The sequence below is a fragment of the Poecilia mexicana genome, unplaced genomic scaffold (genome assembly GCF_051168715.1).
Source record: "Poecilia mexicana isolate PSO_F unplaced genomic scaffold, ASM5116871v1 scaffold_15, whole genome shotgun sequence".
Classification (NCBI taxonomy): Eukaryota; Metazoa; Chordata; class Actinopteri; order Cyprinodontiformes; family Poeciliidae; genus Poecilia; species Poecilia mexicana.
The window spans coordinates 9,858,575-9,873,841 of NW_028263384.1; the positions used below are offsets into that span (position 1 = coordinate 9,858,575).

The 15,267-nt window shown below is 41.3% G+C and overlaps 1 protein-coding gene across 1 annotated transcript in view; it reads right to left on the minus strand.

The window, feature by feature from the left end:
- The window catches only part of camkmt (calmodulin-lysine N-methyltransferase), a 107,719-nt gene that overhangs the window by 11,211 nt on the left and 81,241 nt on the right, over positions 1-15,267 (minus strand). The window contains exons 7-10 of the mRNA XM_014975838.2: positions 14,636-14,702; positions 12,405-12,479; positions 5,180-5,243; positions 2,365-2,496 (exon numbers count right to left, since the gene is read on the minus strand). Of these exons, the coding sequence (XP_014831324.1) occupies positions 2,365-2,496; positions 5,180-5,243; positions 12,405-12,479; positions 14,636-14,702 (338 nt within the window). The remainder of the gene's footprint in view (positions 1-2,364; positions 2,497-5,179; positions 5,244-12,404; positions 12,480-14,635; positions 14,703-15,267) is intronic.

Consider the following 15,267-nt stretch of genomic DNA (forward strand, 5'->3'; position numbering starts at 1 on the left):
GTAATGGAGTTAACAGCTGGACACCACTTCTTTTAACTCGGCCTACTCATGGGCTTTCTGTAGCTCCTTTATCTTTGTTGCTCTCGTTTCTCCCCTTCCATCTTCGATTCTCCCGGCGACCAGTTTAGGCAGCTTGATTTTCCTCCGGGCGAAGCGCCACAAAAAGGTGCACCTTGCTCGGTCTGAACTGTTGCTGGTTTCCCTGTCAAGCAGCGGCGGCTTTTGTTCCTTTACTATCAAGGTTGGGTTTTAAAGGAGATTAAAAGAAAACTCTGGCTTTGGGTGTAGTCTTCAGGTTTCTCCTAAGTCTAGAATCCTAGAGGGGAAACATCTTGAGTTTCTTTACAGAAAGGACATTAAGTTGCAAAGCTGGACAATATAGAGATGGGGGGTGGAGGAAGATAATTACATTAAAAGCAAAATGTCTAACATCTGATTTTCCTTCACCAATATAAACATGTTTTATGGGATCCTCTGGTAAAGATGTGCAAAAAGCCTGTTGCAGAAGCATAATCGCACACCACACCAATTTACTTCAGTTCTCTAACATTAAGTATGGTAGATGTCTCTCTTAGCGTCCTCCTGAATGTGGCGCTACCAACATAACTCCAGGTCCAATGCCTTATTTATCATGGTGTCCGTGTATTTAAACTATTACTTTGGCTATATATCTGTCAGCAGGTTTGTGTGAAGAGAAATGTCCTCATAGACGTTTCCTAACTTCAAAAGGTCACCGCACACCTGCCGGCTTTGCTACAATCATCTGTTCCCCTGTTTCTCCCATTTTGAAGAGAGACTGAAGGAGGTGGTTTCCTGTGTCACACCAAATCTACGACCGAGAGACACAGGAAGACAGCAAGAGCTAAAGTCAACTTAGAAATAAGTGACTGGGTATCTGTTGAGGACTCAGATGAGCCTGAAAGACCCGTCTTACTGTAGATTGCATGTAGAGCATCACGTTCGTTCTTTGGTGGTTGGAGGTTCCACCTTTTTGACACAGTTTTCATGAATACATTTTATAATTATCCAGAACAAATTTCTTCCAGACTATTTGTTCAGGGAAAAGAAGGGAGGAAATATTGTTTCATTGACCTGCATTAACCATAAAATTGCCAGTTTCAAATTAAGAAAATTTGCTAAATGGAAAGATGGCAATTTAAAAAAACAAAAAAAAACTCTGTTTTTGCACCAAGTGAGTCCATCTATCTATCTATCTATCTATCTATCTATCTATCTATCTATCTATCTATCTATCTATCTATCTATCTATCTATCTATCTATCTATCTATCTATCTATCTAATTTTATTTGTATAGCATCTTTCAGCAACAAGGCATTTCAAAATGCTCTACATCATAAAAACACAAAATTACAAAGTCATAGAACACACAGCCAACAACATTACATTTTGCACATCAGATTATTGATTAATGTTTCATGATTAGGTTTCAAAAGCGACTCTAAAACAGCTGAGTTTTTAGTCCAGATATCAAGGAACTCAGTGCTTCAGCTGTTTTGCAGCTTCCTGGGAGTTTGTTCCAGATTTGTGGTGATCGACAGCTGGATGTTACTACTGGCAAAAACCACAAAGAATACAACAGGAAGTGGTAGGAGGATGATGGTTTTGTTTTTGGGTTTTTTCAGACAATGCACAGCTGGTTCCACCAGAGCTCTCACAGCATCGCCCAGTTCATAAAACGTTTTGTGTCATTCACTCGTGTTCAGTCCACACCTCTTCTGTAAAATCACTACATACTTAGACACTCCCTAGTATAAGGGGTTTGTCCCTCCAAAACCTGAATAAAATGCCGGCGTCTCGTCTGTTGGCTGATATGTGGTGAGCGCTGGCTAGCGCCACGGCTGAGTTATAAATATATTTCATGTAACTGTTTACATCCATCGTGTCCACCATTTTTAATGACTTATTCCGTGAAGACGATTATTCACGCGTGATTTTAATTTCACTTCCCATTTAGTGGGACCTCTGCAATTGCGAAGTCGTGTTTTTCGACATTAGCGACAAAGATTTGCATACATTTGTGACGGAAACACAGCTAATAATACGATATTATTGTATTGCAATATCAAGGAAGGAAGATGTAAAAACAATCCTAAAGTTTAGAACTTCCTCCACACTAAAACCGTCTCAATAAAGTAAAAGAAATGCTACATTTATTTGACAGGAACCGATAACGGTCACGTCACATTATTTCTTTATGCTGCAAAGCAGACGAGTGTAATATGCCAAATGTTTCCGTCTGAGTTTATGCTCCGGCTATAAGAAGAAGAATTTATTTTAAAGCTATTTAGGCAAAGGAATGCCAGTAATGGTGGGGCTTGGTTCAGTCAGCTTTCTTTTCTTACCTTTAGATGAACATCCCAGACCTGAGCGTCGTACTGCTGGTGTTGGCAGACGCACAGACCGGCCTGCTGGGCCAGCCGACAAAACAGTGTTAGAGTTTCACCTCTTCCAGGAGCAAACACCAACGCCATGCCCTGAGTGTGGAAAAAAAAAGTAATAATAATAATAATTTAATTTCTTCTCAGTTTAGAACACTGAGCTGAAAAAAAATAGGGTAACACACAATTTATCACAGCTTATTTCTGTTTTTCTTTTTTTTTTTTCAATGCCTAAAAGCCATACATGTTGCACAATAAACTAAGTCAGAGAAAGAAAGAAGGAAAAGTAAAATCAAAGTAGCATACGTGAACACATGCATCACAGAAATCCTGCAAACGCTCAGAAGCTTAGTAACAGGTTCAAAGCTTCTTTGTAATCCTTCAGCTTTCAGTTTCATTTCATGTTGATTTTTCTATTTTTCTCTCTCTCTCTCTCTCTTAATTAAATGAAGCGACGACGGATGCTGACACAACCTCAAACATTCAATAAACACACAAAGAAACGCACAATCACACATCACGGGTTAAAAGCACACAAAAGGCAATGAAAACAGCAGGATCACTTGCTTTGACAGATGATAATTCATCTGTATATCCAGTCGGATTCTGTCTTTTTCTCCCTCTCTCTCTTTTTTGTTCTCCGTCTAAAAGCCACAAAAGCAAACAAACAGATTCCTTCCAGCTCTAATCAGCTGAATAAGAGGATACAGCCCAACGGATGGACCACCTTTGTCAGAAACAACAAATTAGTGCCATTAGAAGGGAGAAGTAATTGCTTTGTTAATTGTTTAATCAGCTTAGCAAATTATTAAATATTTGCCAAAGCTTGTTGTGGCAGCAACAGTCTGATGGCCCACACTCAAATCATATTAGCCCCCCGAATTATCTCCGCCGGATTAAAGGCAGAGACACGAAGAGCCTTAACGCACAGCTGTATGGCGGCGGCCAGATGTCGCGCCAGTCATTTGTCAGCTTTCAGCATTAAAACCACAGCGGCTCACTTATCCCGTCAGCAACGTGAGGGAAAGCTACTTCCATCGCTACCTTCGTGTCTGGACCGCTTCTCTAAGGCGCATTCCAACATTCAGGTTTAAATTTAACGCCTCACACGAATCGTTAAAAACAACCAACAAGATGTCTTACTTATGAACATTTGCATGTAACTTTAAGACCTTTCAACAGAAGCTGTGAAAGCTCGCCGAAACATTAAGTTAAGTTTCAGGAGCAGAATGCTTCCCTAAGTTTGTTGGGAAGTCTGGAGGCCTGGGAATAAATTCCTTTCAGCACCGTTTCCTGTTTCCCTGGATTATTTGGGGTTTTGTAGTTTTCTCACAGCGTAATCCCAGCTGACTTCCTCGAACGGTTAAACATTCCCAAACATGGGAATTCTGTATGTATTCAGACATTTTAGGATCATACACAAGGGTCTTTACATAAAAAAGAAGAAGAAGAAAGTTATTTTATGCTAGTGTTCTGAGGAGCTTTAGAAGAGTGATTGGTTATTTCATCCGTTCATCTTTTCCTACTTTTGTAGCTCTCTACACGACTTTTTCTTGGTGCAGAAAGCTGCCATCTTTGATGAGTGTTTCACACCCGCTTAGACGATTGATGATTTAAAGTACACTCTTAGATACTTCCAACTCTCTGCCGTACAGAAATGTGGTTCTATGACTATAGAAATAAAGTACAATAATAATAAATGCAAGCAGCTCATGAGCAAGACAGAATCATCAGGCCAGAAAATCAGTGATGAACAATCCTTGGCTTTAGGAGGGTAAATTTTGCTAAGGGGTGAATTAATTTAACTCTTGTTAAAGTTATCAAAATTCACTGAGAAACTGTTTAGGATTCAATTTTATTTTAAAAACATAATCCTGAACCCTTCCAATCAAGTTTTTACACTAATTATATTCAAAAGATGTGAAGGCAAACAAACCACAAAGAAAAACCTTTCAAATCAACAAACAAATCAACAAATTTGACAAATGGAGTTTCTTATTTCAGCTAACTGGATTGTCACCAAGAATCACACCTAATCAGACGGTTTTGCATTTATTTCTGTTAAACGGAGCTAAAGTTAAGCCTGAAAGTATTCACACGCTTTGAAATTAATTCAATCTAAATAAATGAAACAAAAACCTTGTTTCTTATGAAAAATCTCAAAAGCTAATAAGAACATGCATAAGAGGTAAGATCTCATTACGTTTTAACCAAAAAAAAAATATTTACAACCTTCCTAGTAATAAATAAATTCCACTACAGCAACCATATAATTTCTTTGTATCATTATTCCCTCCTTCTCCTCCTCCTTCTTCTTAACATCTCCTCGCTTCATGTAGCGTTTCCCTGGACTGATCTCCCCTATGGCCGTTTGGCCTCTGTACTTGAACAAACCCCGTCTTCCCTCAGATGAATTGAATCTCAACCCTATCTCTTCCACCACCGCCCCCATATTTGCTTTGACTGTCACAGCATGGGGTCTTATCGCAGGGCCAAAAGGGAGAAGTTGCCTTGGATTTATGATTAAGGGAACAGAATGGAAGAGGAAGACCGAGATCAGAGCACCGCATTCGAGTTGCTCATAATAAGCATTAAAGTATTACATGATATTAACCCTGTTAGACTATTAATGTGTGTAGTAGGGTTTGTGAGGGGGAGGGAGGGGATGCCTAATTATGATTGAGAGAAGGAGGGGAGGTGGGTTGGGAGGGAGGGGATAAGCAGATATATACAGTAGACACACACACACACACACACACACACACACGCGCATACTTACGTTGGGTCGCAGTAATCTCCTTATGGCATCAACCAGGCAGGCTCTGTACTGGTCGAGAAACAAACTGAAAGGGAGATGGAGGCTCAGGTTAGAATGAGTTCTGCAGATGGCAGGGCCGATAAAGCCGCAGGCTATTTATTTTTTTTATTTTTTTATATTTTGCTTGTGCTTTGTTTACTAATAAATTCACAGAGAGGGAGAGGAGAAAAACAATTTGCATGAGTAAGATGCTCTCGGCCTGTTTTCCACGAGCAGCAGCCGCCGCCTCAGCCCGGTGCCGAGGCGCTAAGAAGAAGAAAGAAGGTCAAAAAAACATCCAGTATGCACAGATACCATCGTGTATATATATATATATATATATATATATATATATATATATATATATATATATAGTTGTTGCCACATCAAAATGTTACAACGGCACCTTGAGAAATATGAAAGCAGTACGCAGATTAAGAGGCGAGGATTAAACCGTCACAGTAAAAGTTGACAGAAATACATTTCAGCAGCAAACAATAGCAGCGTTGAGGACGAAGTCAAATTTATAGCCCTGATCTGTTGGAAACAAAATAATTCATTTGTATTAATACAGAAGTAGAGCATCAAAAACGTCAACTTTTTAAAGGATTTTCTATTCTATTAAATCTCTCTGTGTGACAGTGTGAACCCTCAACTGTAAAGTCCAAATGGTAATCGTTTGCATCGCACAGTTTAAAGTCATTTTTATGAGAGCAAAGAGTGTAAGAGAGTAATGGTGCCTCGGCCGCCCCACAAACTTTGAACAGAAAATGCATTTATGCAAAATAAAGTGATTCGATTTCAGTTAAACTTCTTCAGTAAATCCAACAAAGTTGTGTTTTCTAATTGGAGGAAAAGTTTGGACACAATATTCCCGACAGCTTGTGTTGATCCGTATTCCTGGAATAACTTCGGGAACTTCAGCAGCGTTCTTTCTGAAGTGCAGCAGATAGTTAAATATACAAGGTTTTTCGATTTCTTTTCCTGTTTTAAAAAGTTTGTTCTTCCATTTTTATTGTTGAATTTTGCTGCACAAATTTCTGAGAATTTTTCAAATTGTATGGGCGAAGCGACGTTTCTCATATCGCTGCCTCACTTTTTCACATGACCGTGTTGCTCTCAAAAGGAAAGTTTGTTCAACAAAAAATGAACAAAACCACACATTGTGTTCTTTGAATGGAAACTTAGAAGTAAAACAAGCATTTCTGCTTTAGGTTACAAAAACTCGAGTTTCCTCCTTTAAACAGAAGAAGCCCCACAGTGTTGATACAGACCGGGGACCGCTGACAGGATGTAACAAAAATCACAATAATTATAAACAGAGTCGCTGCCTACCCACGATGGCAAATTTAAGCCATTATGCAACTAATATAGAGTCTGTGTGTGTGTGTGTGTGTGTGTGTGTGTGTGTGTGTGTGTGTGTGTGTGTGTGTGTGTGTGTGTGTGTGTGTGTGCCTCCGGTCAAAGATAAGGAGGGAGTAATTTGACTAAAATGCAACAATCCGGTCCAGATTTGACATAATCCCGCACATCCGTCCACCTGGATAGTGGCGTGGCAATCTGGACTCCGTCCCTCCCGTTATGGTCTCCACCTTTCCTCTTAGAAAATCCTCTGACCTCCGTCACGCACGAAAAGCGCTCAGACCAGAAGGCCTTTGTTCTGCCGAAGCTTACACAGAAATGTGTTTATTAAGGTGCTGTAATCTGTCAATACTATAATTAATGCTTGACAGAATAATTTATGTGTTGCGATCCATACTGGAACAAAAAAAAAAAAAAAAGAACAGGATGTGTTTGTCTATGAGGAGAATGTATTATTCTTTTAAGGGCTGGCAGAAGTTTATCTGACTGTAGAGGTGAGAGGTTTCGGTTTGGTTTATTTTGCCAAACATATCAATTCACAGGAAAAGTGAGCGGCAAGGAAAACAAGGAAGTGAGCTGGTTGGGTGGAGGTAACAGCTGAGAAGCACCCATACACACACACACACACACACACACACACACACACACACACACGGGCCAAGGGAAGGACAGAGTGTCATTCAGGGGGCAACATTTTGCCAGAAGAATGAAAAAGCTGCTGCCACGACACACAAACGCTGATGCTGTGATAAGAAATGCGACTATAATAGGGATAGAAATCATTAACTAGGGAATAAAGTGAAGCTAGATTCATTCTAAATTATAATTTCACGTAAAATATATAACTAAATAAAGAAATACAAGAAATTAAAAGCACCTACCAAAACCTCCGACATAGAGGAGGCGAATGACGACATTCGTCGAACAAATACAATGAAATTATTTCAAAGAGAGCAGTGTGTCAGTCAATAAATATTAAATACGAAGCTAGGCTCATCACAGAAGGTTTTACGAAGATCGAATTTTTCCATTTTCTCACGACAATACTTCCAAAATGGAAGATATTTTCAGCAGAGAAAACAAGATGAAGCCGTCTACAACAGACAGTTTGAATGTCAGGGTCACGCTCCCGAATTAAGTCGTCTTCCCCCTCAGAGGGCTTTGAGGTCACCCCCGATGCACCCGGACAGTCGGGGGCCCCATTGTCTGGCCGTGACCCCTCCCATCCAGAACAGCCCAGTGAACTCCCGTTTAACCTGACTGGAGGTCGAAGGTCGGAGCGCGGGCGTGTGAGACTGTGTTTAAGCATTGCTTCTATATCGGTCTGCTTACACGTACGCCTACGCATTTGTAAAGGATGTGAGGGTGAGACTGTGAAAACGAACGGGATCATCCGTAAAGCCTCGTTCCTCAGAACGACGGCAAGTTTGAAGCTGCGACCAAATAAAGTCTGAATAAATTACAGATATATTTGATTTTAAGGCAATATTTACATACATAAACATGGAAGCAGTTATGTCTTTTTTTGACTCTTGTGGCCTTTATTTGAAAGTGCTCAGACAGGAAAGTAGATAACGAGAGAGGGAAGACACGCAAAGGTCACCAGGCCGGGAATCAAACCTGCGACGGCCGCGTCGAGGATGAAGGCCTCCCTTATGAGGGCTGTACTCAACCCCTGCGCCGCCACAGCAACCCAAGCAGCCATCGTTTCTAAATGTCTTGCATCACCACTATATTGTCTGTCAAAAGATGTTTTCTCACCAGATAGCGCCACAGAAAAGTCGATAAAAGAGATGCAGTGAAAGTAAAGCGTGAGATTAGCAACATCCTCTCATTGTAATTTCTCTGCAAGTCCAGAGATGTTGCACAACCAACCAAACTGTACAGACCGGTTCAATAAATTGGAATATTATTGAAAAGCCCATTTCTGGAACTTTGTCACTAAATGAAGCACATTAGATAAGTTAATTACACACAGATGGATGTTCGAAAGCCGTTACTTCTGTTAATTATGATGATTTTCCACTTACAGCTAATTAACTATGCTAACATATACCAATAAAAAAAAGCAGTGAAAAGTAAGGCAGACACACACTGCTTTCTGCAAGCGGCGTGTTTGCAGAAAGCAAAACGGCTCACACTTTCAAATCCCTCAGGTGGCAAAAGGCCAATCTCGCCACATAAAATAATTTTTAGAGAGGAACTGCTTTACTACAACAAAAAAAAGATTTTTATGCAAAAAGAAAAAAAAGAAATCAGGCAGAATTTATTTACTCATTTTACAAATATCTTTGTGGGGAGCTAAGTTTCTTCTCCACAGTGTGTAATTTCCACGGTTAAACTCGCTGCATGTTTATCAATATAAGCATTACTCATTGTTTTCTTAGCGGTGCTCTCCCTCGTTTTCTGATGTGTAATCACGACAGACGGATGATCCGAATTAAGGTCAGTCTGAGACGAGAAGGGAAGAGTTTATTTTGTGTCATTTGTGAATGGATACATCTTGTGTTGAAAGTTGTAAATATCATTAACATACACTGTACATGAAAGATTTTTGGTGGAGGTAGTGGCCAATCGCTGAAAGGTGGGGCGAATCTGGCACAGGTCGTCCGCCTATCACAGACTCAAATATACAGCTAGTAAGAATGCAAGCATTTGTGTTTAAGAAAAGTGACGCCGCTTAATTTAATCATTTTTTTTTTAATCTTCTCTTCAATACCGCTGCCACAAGTGATCAGACAGACTTCTGCGTACCAGGAACCCAACCCAGTCAGCTTGATCGAAACCAAGACGCAGCAAAGCCAGCGATTTGTCACAAACAAAAACCGCATGCAGACATGGACTATTTCACAATGATGCAGACACAGAGGCAGAGCTTTATCTCGACGCACACACACGGGCAGCTTTTTGGAGAAGGCAGACATTCCGAGCGTCCCGGCCAAAGATTCCTTGCCATCCACATGTCCAATGCAGGAATCCCCGTCTCTCCAGGTCTGCCCGTGTCTGCCAGCCATAAATGTGAGGAGACAGACAACACTCCAGCAATTTGTGTGTTTCCCGATGCTTGTTCCTGGTGAGCAGATTGTTTTGTTGCCTATGTTGTGTCTTCATGCGCATTTAAATGTTTATTTGTCTGTAGCAGGTTTGATCAAAGGACACAGAATTCAGGCTCGTGAAAATGAAATGTGTAGCTCAAAGTTGAACGCACTTTTAAACGTTTTTATTTAAGTCCGCAATTGAATCTTTAGCCGTGTTTATTAGAAAAACAATTATGTTACCCAACATGTACAATAAGGAACTTGGAAAGATGTGCAGCTCAGATTTCATCCTACATGTTAGATCTGTCTCAAGGCGCCGTTTAACTTTCTAGCAACACGATTTCATCGAAGATGGAAAGGAAATCACAAGAAAAGGGCAGCTGAGGCAAACTTTCCTTCCTTCCTTCCTCCACTCTTCTCAGCAGTAGATCCACTGTAACAGGTAGAAGCTGTAATTAATTGGAGTGCAATTCACTGCTGTTGACCTTTTCGAAGGTGATCGTCACAACGACTCGCGCGTTAATTCGGCAGCCGTCGCTCTTCGGCTGCCGGCAGCGCAATCATGGCACAAATCGCTCGCTTGCATTTGCATGCGGGAAAAGATTGCGGGACCACACAGAAAAACAACTTTCTGGCTCTTGCGCAAGCGCGGGCGCGCGCTGCTTCGGCTTGGTGTTCTGCTGTGATAAATGGGGGGAAAAGAACCTGCAATATCGAAACCTCACGTACAATTTGCCGCGGTTTCAGACGTTCTGCTTCTGTCTGTCACGCAAATGCGCCAGTCCACTGTAAAATATCCTCTTTTAGCTGCTTGCACCCCCTCTCTCAATGGGTGTTGTACCTGACTATTACCTGTAATGACCATGACATTAAAATAATGATAATGCCATTTGCTAATGCAGCACTTAGCACACATTGCACACACTTATGCAGAGAGATGCACACCCTTATGCAACCTGGATTTCTTCAGTGTTTGTGAAGTTGGATGAATGTGTATCCCCCCGCCCCCGCCCTCCCCGCACCCCTTTAAGAGTTTTAACACAACTGCCCACATCAGGAATTACTGGGACTGTGTTAGTGGGACCACCCAAAGACCGACAGAAGGTGAGAGGCTTAAGAACACAGCCACACTTTCAAATCTTCCACTTGAAAAAGATGAGACGGATCGTCTTTCTCCGGTGAGTTCTGGGTCTGCCGTTAAGGGTCTCCTCTCAGCGGGATCTGCCAGCAGACGCTTTAGAGAGAGCCACCCAGCAGGCGTCGTGATCAGATGTACTTCCTTTGACGCATCGGAGAAACAGCTCCATTCCCAGGTTTGACCCACATGGTGGGTCTCCTCATCCAATTTTTGGAGGAATCTCAGGAACTCATTGTCACAGAAAACGATCCATATCTTATGACCAAACGTAAGGGTCAAAATGTAGACGGATCGGTAAATCGAGAGCTTTTCTTTTTACGTTTCCTAGTTGGCGGATTAAGTGGCACGAAGACAACAACATGACCACCTCAGATGCCAAAAGCAAAGACAAGAAGATGCCGAGCTCTCAAACCAGACAACCCTCCACGTCAAAAAATTATCACTTGACATCATTTCTGTTCACCCATCAAACAGGACTGTGACAAGAGGCAGTCCTCTAGCAGAATCTTAGCTGCACTGGACACATGCTCAAACTTTGTGTTGAGAAGAAGGATAGAAAGTTTCCCTGGCTCCTGATGCACCTACAACACTCTCCATGAAATCCCTCATATTTTTATGATTATTTATTTCCAGATTTTTTTATTTTTTTTATTTGCCCAATTTCAAAAAACAAATAAACTAATGGTTAAGTCAATTTTGCCTAAAATATCTTGTTCCCTTGGTAAAAAAGTAAGCAGGATGAACAGAAATTGCGAGGTTTGGCTGCATAATGGTCAAACTGACCTGGAGATGTTTCTGACCATTGTAATCGTCATGACAGAGTTTGTTCTTCCAACGTCCAAAATCTAAATGCATTCAGGGAGAACACTACTTCAAACTAACTTTCCAATTCTCAATACATTTTTTTGAACAAACTTTTACCCAACATGCCAATGCAAATGTATTTATGCAGCACGTTAAAAATCAACAAGAGTTGACCAAAACACTTGACAATTCAAACAAAACAGCACACTGCAATGTACGCAAACGCAGCATTTAAAATAAATAAATAAATAAAAATAAAAACTTCTAAAATTAATTTCTTAAAAGTTTGTCCCAGATTTATTAGTGCATGTTCCTTTTGAGTTACGCCTCCATTATTGTTGGTCTTTCAGCAGAAGGGGAGAAGATTCGGTTTTTCTGGATGGTCACATACATTTTAATATCTGATGGGCTAATTGTTGTGTTTATGTTGCTCCATCTCTCCCTTTCCGTCTCAGTTTCCACTCCTCCCCAGACTCTTCCTTTATCTTACCGAGTCTCCTTTCTTGTCAAGGCGCAATTATTTGCAATTTGCCTAAGTCATCCATTTGCTGGGACACTAAGCATGAAAACGAAGCAATTTGGTGTAAAATGGATGCGTGCGGGCATTGGAGCATGCGTATGGATGTGTGTGTGTGTGAGAGAGAGAGAGAGTGTGTGGCCGAATCAGGAGAAGGTCCAGGCACAGGTGGGGGGACGCAGGGACCGTCATGCAAAAAGTGAGACTGAATGTCAGAAACGGACACATACAGAGATAAATCTGTGTGTGTGTGTGTGTGTGTGTGTGTGTGTGTGTGTGTGTGTGTGTGTGTGTGTGTGTGTGTGTGTGTGCGCGTGTATGTGTGTGTGTATGTGTGTGTAAACATACCAGTCTGCACACATGACTGTATCAAAGTGACCTTCCAGCGCTGAAATGTCCACCTCGCAGTCCCACCTCACCACCCTGTAACACACACATGAAACAGAGACAAAAGTTCAGCATTTGGACGGGTGGTGAAAGAAACCAAGCGGCGCTGCTAAAAAAAAAACAAAAAAAGACCCCGACATGGAGAAAAAGCTCTTTGTCTTCGTCTTCTCTTTCTCCACCTTCACTGCTCTTTTCCTCTTCAGCACTGAGCTGCTGGCTGTCTGACACCTCGCTCTCCGTGACCCCCACTGTTTTTCTGCCTCAGTAGAGACCAGGAGAACGCATCAGAGAGGAAGACATGACGTCTGCGGGATAAAGCAAGGGAGCGTCTGACATGACACTTGACATTTATACCTTGTGAACACACACACATGCCGAGAGGAAGAGCCCACCTTCCGCACAGGTTGCTTTTCAACCCCCCGGCGCTTCTATTTATTTTCTCTGGTTTTGAGAACATTGCCAAAGTCGAGCTCTGGGACACAGCTAGAATGCAATGATTCACAATACATACATATATATTATATATATATATATATATATATATATATATATATATATATATATATATATATATGTATTCTGAACGTATGTACAGAATATATCCATCAGAAAGAGTTTTACATATTGTCTCGAACCAAAACATCTCCATTTTCCAGGTTTTCATATTCAAGAAGGTTTAAAAGAAGTCGTTTTGTTTCAAACACACTTTAGAAATGTTAACTGTAAATTGGCTGTGCTTTGGTGGAAAGATTATTCATTGTACGTGCTACCTTAGTTTTACACAAATGTCCGCCTGCTGTGTTTTTTTTTTTTTTTTAAAGCAAAACTTGCCACTGAGCGTATCAGTCTGACTCTCCTCGCTCATCTTTTTGTGTGAACCTCGTAACCCTCCTAAAAGCCGAAGAGATACTTTCAGGTCTCGATAGGTAACGTCAAGACCTAAAACATGAATTTGTAACATCAACAAATCCAACGTTTTCAGATTAATCGCCTGCCTTTAAACACGCACGCATGTAATTGCAACCAAATCCCCACAACCTCACAAAAAAAAAAAAAACAAGTGTGCTCGATTTATAAATATCGCTCTCAAAGGGACGCTTGACGAAAGAGACACACGGTTCATCCTGATGCCGCTGCGGTTTTCTGTCCCGCTGAAATCCGCCTCTGAACCGGTGCTGCTGTTTTGTCCTCCTCCAAGCGCCCAGCTTTCCTCTTCACCTCTTTTTCCACGCCACTTTGCCTTTCTCTCTCTTTCCCACTGTCAGGCAGATTTGGAGGAGGGGTGGGGGGGATTATTAATTAGGCATTTTTAACACTCAGTAAACAAAACATTAGGCCCTGCTAGAAATACAATCTCAGTTCACAGTGGGAGGCCCCAACACACAACGCTCGCACGTATGCATGAGTGTGCAAACGACATCGCGCGACATGCCCCTCCCTCTCCATCCCCTAGCACAATCGCATCGTGGCCTTCGCCCTCTCTTGCGGCGCCGAGATGACAGCAGGCATAATCTGAAAAGAAAACAATCAAAGTAATGTAGCCTAATTATACGTTTACTTTTTCACTCCATCTACCACTCATGTAAATATGCTCAGGAGCGAGGGATGGAGAGACGGAGAGAGAGGACGTAGGGGAGCAAAAAAAAAAAAACAGTCATTGGAAAATGTTTTTTTTTTTTTTTTTTTTTGAGACGGGGACAACAATTAGGTTCATTTTAGCCTGTCCTTGCATGTGAGGAGTGTGTGCATGTTTTCTGGACCATTGATCCTCATCAAAGAGGGTCACTTTTCTTGGATGATCCTGTGCGCATGCTTGGACTTTAAAGCCCGATAATTAATCTGCAGAACGCTCAAAACGGGACGAGTTCTTTCACGCTGAATATATGAAGCGACCGTATTTCCAGTTGGAGATTCGGGCGACACGATGACACAAATACGTGTTGACCAAGTCGCATTTGAATCACAGCAGACATTTGAAAATCAAACGAATTTACTTCAAAATAGCCCACAGAGTCAGCCGATGATTATGTTCAACACTTTTCAGGAGTCTGTGGCTGGAGACCACGAATCTAAACACCTCAAACTAAAATATTGTTCTAGTGAAAACAAGAAAGCTTTTAAGCAATAGAACAGTTAATAACACATATAAGTGTTTAACTCATGTCACAAATTCTCAATTGGATTTATCTTACCTTGACGATACGTGCGTTGACCCAAACTTTCCGGCCTGTCTGTTCCTCTCGACCACTCTCCGAACATCTGAGGTGCAGCGGTCAAGGATTCATCTCTAAAATGTGGGCAGGAGGCAGCGGCGGCGGCGCAAGTTCCTGCTTTTCACGAACCAACATTAAGTTCACCCCACATTTTTTGCCAAATTGTGTGTGTTTGTGTCGCGTGGGTGTTGCGTGTGTTTGGGTGCATGACGTGTACGTGTTCTTTTATGTGTGTGTATCTCTATGTGCACTTTCAACAGCATGCTGCTCTATGATTATTATTATTATCATTTCAGGTTAAAACTGAAATGATTCCTGTTTACACTGAAAAAAATAAAACCACATCTAACACAGACTAAAAATGAAACATTGCCATTTATAATTTATCAAAAAGTCCCATGAAAGAAAGTTGTTGGTGCTCAGATCTCATTAGGTCCTGAATCAAGACGCTCCAAGTTGCTCTTTATCGGCGAACACAACGGATACAAATTATTTTGGGACAAAGAGCTTAAAGTGTTCAGCAGACAAACGGTCACCTAACATTTGACTAATCAGCTCTTTCAAAGCGATGTTTAGTTTAAAGCAAACGTAATAGCACGTCCGTTGTAAAC